Source organism: Plecotus auritus, assembly GCF_963455305.1.
Source record: "Plecotus auritus genome assembly, chromosome: 3".
Taxonomy (NCBI): domain Eukaryota; kingdom Metazoa; phylum Chordata; class Mammalia; order Chiroptera; family Vespertilionidae; genus Plecotus; species Plecotus auritus.
Genome location: NC_137772.1, coordinates 30,059,560 through 30,067,177, shown reverse-complemented (window position 1 = coordinate 30,067,177; position 7,618 = coordinate 30,059,560). Strand labels below are relative to the sequence as shown.

At 42.2% G+C, this 7,618-nt stretch overlaps 1 protein-coding gene across 2 annotated transcripts; it reads left to right on the top strand.

Annotated features, from left to right (window-relative positions):
- Positions 1 to 986: 986 nt before the first annotated feature.
- On the top strand, positions 987 to 6,998 carry LOC308244659 (arylamine N-acetyltransferase 1). 2 transcript variants are annotated; one of them, XM_080660817.1, is made up of 3 exons: positions 987 to 1,064; positions 3,246 to 3,408; positions 4,941 to 6,998. In XM_080660817.1, the coding sequence occupies exon 3, from the start codon at positions 4,947 to 4,949 to the stop codon at positions 5,817 to 5,819; it is 873 nt and encodes a 290-aa protein (XP_080516943.1). In that variant the 5' UTR covers positions 987 to 1,064; positions 3,246 to 3,408; positions 4,941 to 4,946; the 3' UTR covers positions 5,820 to 6,998. The 2 variants fall into 2 exon arrangements, with proteins under 2 accessions (XP_080516943.1, XP_080516944.1); XM_080660818.1 differs by lacking the exon at positions 3,246 to 3,408 and having other exon boundaries at positions 1,002 to 1,064; positions 4,941 to 6,121.
- The last annotated feature ends 620 nt before the right edge of the window (positions 6,999 to 7,618 follow it).

Below are 7,618 nucleotides of genomic sequence, written 5' to 3'. Positions count from 1 at the left end.
GTGATTTAAGGAAGCACCAGCATGGAGTGGGAAAGGCAGAGTCAGGGACAGTTTGGGAGTCAATAAAAGGTACATATTGGCAGGTGACCTCAATGAACAATAAGAAGTTAATCTCTGGAGGACATTGGGAGACAGTGTTGTTTGTGCCCCAAAGTAATCCCACCTGAGCAGATAGAACTTGAGGGTATTTATCCTTCAACTGCCATCATCCTGGGCTGAGTGGTAGTCCCAGGGGCACTAAGTTGCATCTCCATCTAGCCTGCCCAAACACAGGCCAAGAGAAAGGCCTCCCAAATCCATGCAGCAGGACACCAGAGCTATGGACTAGAACCATTAGTGCCAAAAAGAGGGCATGGGGCAACAACTGTGTCACACAGACAGGCTTTAAGACACAGCATAGGGGAAATGCATAAGGAACAGCAAGAGTTATACAGCAATATCATTAACGTGAATTAAAAACACAAGCAGAAACACTACATTACTGTGGACACATTACACTCACACCATATATTCAGACTAATTTTGGACACATTACATAGGGCCTTGGAGGGCAGGGAGTGGTGAGTGGTACTGAGGATGGGGGATGACTGGCAGAAGAATACAAACCAAGTGGCTTCATGGAGACTGATGAAGAAATGGTATCATAAATTTGGGAGAGTAATTTAAGATCTTGATTTTTGTCCTGCCTCTTCTAGTTTAATGAATCTGCTCTTCTGGGACCACGGTAAACCCTCACTTCCCACATTAGACCTAGGACATCTGGCTTCAGGCTCCCTAAGGCAAGGACTGTGTCAAATACAAGATCATACCCCTCACTGCCTGTGTGACATAAGGCCCATCAGATAATGAAGCCCTCCACCCTTCTCCAATGAATAGATTTGAAGAGGAGGCACACAAGGACAACCTAAGGCCTCACAACTACATTTCCCAGAGATCCCTGTGTGATTCTGAGTAGACTCCAGGGAGGGGCTGTTTGGAAAGCCAGGGAGGGCACTTCCTGTATTGACCTCAAGTGGGAGGAGTGAAGTCAGTTTAGTTCCTGGTGTGGGTCCTAGTTGAACTCGGTAAGTGAATCTTTTTAGCTTTGAAATTGGGGCTTAATCCTATCTAAAATGTGAGTCCAGGAGGCTAGATACTACAGTGTGCTTGAATTCCAAGTCCAGAGGTGGTTCAGAAAGCAGGTGACACCTACTTAGAATCCTTATGCTGTAAAGACTGTACATGTGAAGATAATGGACCCTTGATTCAAACTCTCTGTGCCCACAGCAGCAGTGCCCACAGCAGCACCTGCTGAGCTCTTTTTTGATAACCTGCTCTTTTCCTGCCCCAGGGCCCTCATTTTAGTTTCTCACAAAACAGCTGACCCCACCTTCTCTCACTCAAAAATAATAACAACTTCCTGTCAATTATCTAATGTATCCTGCCCAGAGACTTATTTCGTTGGCCCTTTATGGTTGTTGTTTTTTTTTAAATTTCTTTATTGATTAAGGTATTACATATGTGACTTTATGGGTTTTAAAAGTTCAGAGCCAACTTTAAAAAACACACAGATATCACCTGTACGTCTGAGTTTGTCTGAGTTTCTGCTTTTCCTTAGGAGTGGGAAAAATAAAATGAAAAAACAAAAATCCACTCGAAACTCCCCTGTTACAGCTGATCTCCACGCATGGGACTCTCTGGGCCACCTCACAGGCTTTCAGAATGCCAAGCAGAGTTGAAGGAGGATCTGTGGGTGAGGCTTGCCCAACAACCTCTTTCCCATCCGGAAAATTACTGGGCTGGCCACTTGCCCCTGGGACTTAACTAGGTTGTAGTGTTCTTAGAGTAGGTCTCAGAGCCGAAATAAAAGGAAAGAGAAGGAAAGGAAGGGAAGGAAAAGAAGGGGAGGGGGAAGGGAAACGGAGAGGAAAAGAAAATAACAGCACAGGAAAGAAAAGTCACTCAGAAACACTCCTTAAAATTCTTCTAATCAACTCAGCAATTCCATCCCTTGGCATAAACACAAAATAATTGAAAACACATACTGTACTGAAAAAATGTACTTGAACACATTCACAGCAGCACTATTCACAATAGTTAAAGGTGGAAACAAGCCAGATGCTCATCAAGGAAGGACGAGACAAACAAAAATAGTGAATCCATATCATGGAACATTTTCCAGTCATAAAAAGGAATGAAGTATTGATATGTGTTACACAATAAATGAACCTTGGAAACACAATGCTAAATGAAAGGAGGCAGCCACAAAATGTGCCATATTATATGATTACATTTTTATGAAATATCCAAAATAGATAAATCCACAGAGACAGAATGTAGAGTAGTGGCTGTTAGGGGCTGGAGGGAATGGGGAGTAACTGCTCAATGGGTATGGGGTTACATTTCCTGCTAATGAGATATTTTGAAACTAGGTAGAGTGGTGATTGCACAAAATTGTGAATGTACCAAATGATTCCTCTGTTCACTTTAACATGGTTAATTTTATATTATGTGAATTTCACATCAGATATTTTAAAAAGTCTATTCAGTAATGCCAGGAATCCTGGGATTAGGGTTGATAATTTCATCCCAGTCCAGAAGTGTACTGTGTTGCTTGCAGCCTTGGGGTGGCGGCAGCATTTCTCTTCCTTCCCCAGGTCCTCATTTTAGTTCCTCAAGCACAAAACAGGGTGTCCACTCCTCCCCTCGAAAGGAAATATTTAAGCTGTCAACTCTCTGTTGTCCCAGAGACTTTTTGTTTGGCCTTTACCATCGTCAGCTGAGCAGCTGTTTCTGTGGATTGGCTCTCGGGCCTGCTCCCGGGACCTGCCTGACCTCTGCAGGCAATCACCCAGGGGTGGGGCTGAGATGCAAGCTCAGTGCACCAGGGCCTGTTGAACGGTGGCCTCTGAGCAGGACTAGCCTAGCAACTTCTCTTTCCAGCCAGAAAGTCAAACAGCTGGCCACTTGCCCTGGGAAGGGAGGTAGGTGGTAGTGTCAATCCAGTGAAATACCGTGGCTTTCACTGGGACAGAGAAAAGGAAAGGGATAGAAAAAGAGAAAAGACAAAAATGCCCACAAAGAAAGTCACTCACCATCACTCCTCAAAATTCTTCTATTCTGCACCAGAAATCTAGACAGTAGGTATAGAAGATTCCATTTTAATCCATAATTGTATTTGTGCTGTCTATAGCCTTGAGGTATGACAGCACCATCTCATGGGTGAACTAGCTTTGGATCAATCTGTTTTAATTCTTCCATTTTAGGTTCATGCCTACAACTTCATTTGGGGAAAGGCTAGGGCTTTCTTTAAAAACAAAACAAAACTGAAAACCACTGTTGTCCACGAAAGATGTAGAGATCCTAGAAACTGGGAACTGATCAATAAGTTCTTCATATCAACCTATTTTCCAAGGGTACATCAAAAAGGTAAGTTGCAGTTAAAGTACCATGTCACTAGGACAAATTACAGCAGTCAGTTCAATAAAACAAGGATCCATTTGATCCACAGAAGAAAGCAAGTCTCTTTTGCCTGGTATTCAAGGCCCTCTGGAAGTTGCCTGTGCATCTGACCTTTCTTTTGCATGACTCTCCAGAATGGCCACTGGAGAGTCAGGTTCCCCAAAATCAGACACTGAGACAAGGTTCCATGTGCATGTGACTTATTAGGGAAGTGTCCCTGGGAGAAACCCAGTTTCAGCCTGGATGTGAATTCTAACTCAAAATGTGTCTCAACTCCAGCCAAGGTGGCTGGACTTGCAAAACCTCCCACCAGTCATTCATTGACTCAGAGCTGCCCTGGCAGGATATGCATTCCCTGGCTCATCCAGCCCTCTGCAGTGGAAGGCAAAGCAGTTCCAGGAGCCCACAAGGGGTTCTCCAAAGAGAATCTAGGGTGCAGGTCCTTAAGCATAAGGACACAGAAGCCAGGCTAGGGGCACAGTGAAATGGTAAGAAACATCTGAAGGGATCTGAGTGGAACACACAGTCTCACACTACCCTCAGTCCCGAATCTTCACCAATCCCATGTGCCTCTCTTAGTACACTGAACATGCTCTATCCCTTACCGCTCTGTACCTATGGTGGAGACCAATAGGTCTAATCTAATGGGTTTCATTTATCACATTTTAAAAAAATTTTTTAAAATTTACTTTAGCCATAGTTCTCATAACTTTTCTACTCTTTGCTCTATAATAAAAGGAGTCAGTGTTGACCATGGATCCTTTATTGTGGCCTCTCTCTTCCTTATTTTCATTTTGATTCACACTTCATTGGCCAATTAGGAAGTAACACTTTATCAGGGTAGGTCATCCTTCATGCATTCCTCAAATTCTTTCATCTTTGAGATTGTTTTCATATTCAAGATGTCTTTGTGATTAAATGAAACCCTGAGAATAGTATTTGGGGATCAGACTTTCCTTTTAACATAGTAACATATTGCTGTGGAGTATTCTGATGCCAGCCTGCTGGTTTCTCCCTTAAAAAGTGTTTGCTTTTCTACCAAATACCCAAGTAGTTTTCTTTAACTTTGAATTTCAATAATTTAACCAGAATATATCCCAGTGTTGAACACTGAATCAAACTTTTTCAGAATTTTGCTGTTTTTCAGATTTAATTTTTGCTTTAGTTTAGGAAAACATTTTATTTTTATATACAGTTTCTAATTGTGCATTTTGAGTTTTCTTCTTCAGAAGCACCAATTTGTTTTTCTCTTGGCTTTTTTCAAATTGTTTAATGGCTTTATCTTCCCATTGACAGTTACTATGAGTACCAAGTTTTTCTTCTACATATGTTATTTGATATCACAATATTACAATAGTAGTAGTAAACAAAAGACTTATGATTGTAGATAGTTATATCGACTGTATTTACATATTTAAAATACATTAATTATAATTAGGCTAATCAAAAAAATCCAAGTGCAAAAGTAATACTATGTGTTTTTGTTTCCCTTGCCATAGGGGATTATGGACATTGAAGCATATTTTGAAAGAATTGGTTATAAGAACTCTAGGAACAAATTGGACCTGGAAACATTAACTGACATTCTTCAGCACCAGATCCGGGCCATTCCCTTTGAGAACCTTAACATCCATTGTGGGGAACCCATGGAATTGGGCTTGGAGGCCATTTTTGATCAAATTGTGAGGAAGAACCGGGGTGGGTGGTGTCTCCAGGTCAATCACCTTCTGCACTGGGCTCTCGCCACAATGGGTTTTGAGACCACAATGCTGGGAGGCTATGTTTACAACACTCCAGCCGACAAATACAGCAGTGCTATGATTCACCTCCTGCTGAAGGTGACCGTGGGTGGCAGGAACTACATAGTTGATGCTGGGTTTGGACGCTCTTACCAGATATGGCAGCCTCTCGAGTTAATTTCTGGGAAGGATCAGCCTCAGGTGCCTTGCATCTTCCGCTTGACAGAAGAGGGAGGAACCTGGTACCTGGACCAAATCAGAAGAGACCAGTACGTTCCAAACCAAGAATTCCTTAATTCTGAGCTCCTGGAAAAGAAAAAGTACAGAAAGATCTACTCCTTTACGCTTGAACCTCGAACAATTGAAGATTTTGAGTCTGTTAATGAATATCTTCAGACGTCTGCAGCATCTGTGTTTACAAGCAAGTCATTCTGCTCCTTGCAAACCTCAAATGGAGTTCACTGTTTAGTGGGCTTCACCCTCACCTTTAGAAAATTCAATTATAAGGACAATATGGATCTGGTGGAGTTTAAGACACTGAATGAAGAAGAAATAGAAGAAGAGCTGAAAAATATATTTAATATTTCCTTGGAGAGAAAGCTTGTGCCCAAACATGGTGATAAATTTTTTACCATTTAGAGTAAGGAGTAGAAATGGTCTTCAGTATTATTTCAGGTACTGAAACTTCTTACCATAAAAAAATGCCAATAATTATAAAAAAAGAGAATAAAATAAGAAACCCCTATTTATCACCAATTTTACCAACTATCAACTGACAGCCTCTCTCTCAAATTTCCTCAGTGACCCCACATGATATTAAAGAAAATCTTAGACATCAAATCATTTTCATCCTTAAAAATGTTAGCACATGTAGTTAGAAAACATTTAAAAGAAACAGAACCACATGTCTTTTCAAAATTAACAATAATAAAGGTATTTAAAAGGTTTTTGTGGGAGAAAACAGTGATTTCTGCTAGAAAAGCATCTATGCTGGTTGAATGTTAAATTCATAAAAAATGTTTACCCATGGTTCAGTAAATGGAAAATTGAGGAAATAGTTTTTATTAAATTCAACCAGGATATGTCCCAATCTTTAAAATCCCACATATATAATTTAGGATTAGAATTCAACAGAGAAGAATGAGGCATGATATTGCTTCCTAATAGTTCTCAAGGCTTAAACCAACACATAGTAATGTGTGATTAAGCACGCAGAGAGTGACACAGCTAATAATTTCTTACATGGTGCTTTTTGCAACCATGGCTCCTTATGCATTTTCTTAATATAGATACAATGATATTTAGAAATTTTCAAATTCTTGAATTGTCATTTTGACTAAAAGTAGAAATGTGAATTTTAAAATACTTTTCTGTAAAAACTTGATGTCTACAAGTACGTTAAACATTGTTGGCTAATACAATGTCAGTCACGAAGTGGTTGTTTGGCAGAGTTAGAAGAAGATGGGCTAGGACTTCCTCGCATCCACTTTATCTCCCAGTTATTTTCTTTTACTTCCTCCCATACTTTGTCGTAAGAGTGTATAGACCTGAGTTCAGATCCTGCGGCCACTGGATGAATTACTTCATGAATCTGTGGCTCTGATCCCTCAGAGGTAAAACGGGGATAATACATAATTAAGTGCCAGACAAGAGTCAGCTCTCAGTAAATATTTGTTATGTGGATGAATGAAGAATGTCAGTAATGTTTTTGATACTGAGTCAGCATTTGATGAAAGTTCTTACATCTTGCTTTATTTCCGTAGCTTGAATCTGGGAATCTGCCTGCTTCTTCTTCGATTAAATATGAATATGATATCAGACTAGAGGCCCGGTGCATGAAATTCGTGCACAGGGGTGTGTGTCCCTCAGCCCAGCCTGCACCCTCTCCAATCTGCGCCCCTCGAGGGATGTCCCAGTAGGATCGGGCCTAAACGGGCAGTTGGACATCCCTCTCACAATCCAGGACTGCTGGCTCCCAACTGCTCACCTGCCTGCCTTCCTGATTGCCCCTAACCGCTTCTGCCTGCCAGCCTGATCACCCCCTAACCACTCCCCTGCCAGCCTGATCACTCCCTAACCACTCCCCTGCCAGCCTGATTGATGCCTAACTGCTCCCCTGCCAGCCTGTTTGCCCCTAACTGCCCTCCCCTGCAGGCCTGGTCTCCCCCAACTGCTCTCCCCTGCAGGCCTGGGTCCCCCCCAACTTCCCTTCCCTGCAGGCCCAGTCGCCCCCAACTTCCCTCCTCTGCCAGCCTGGTCACCCCTAACTGCCCTCCCCTGCTGGCCTGATTGCCCACAACTGCCCTTCCTTGCAGACCTGGTCCCTCCCAACTGCCCTCCCCTGCTGGCCATCTTGTGGAGGCCATCTTGTGCCCACATGGGGTCAGTCATCTTTAATCACATGGGGGCAGCCATCTTGTGTGTTGGAGTGATGGTCA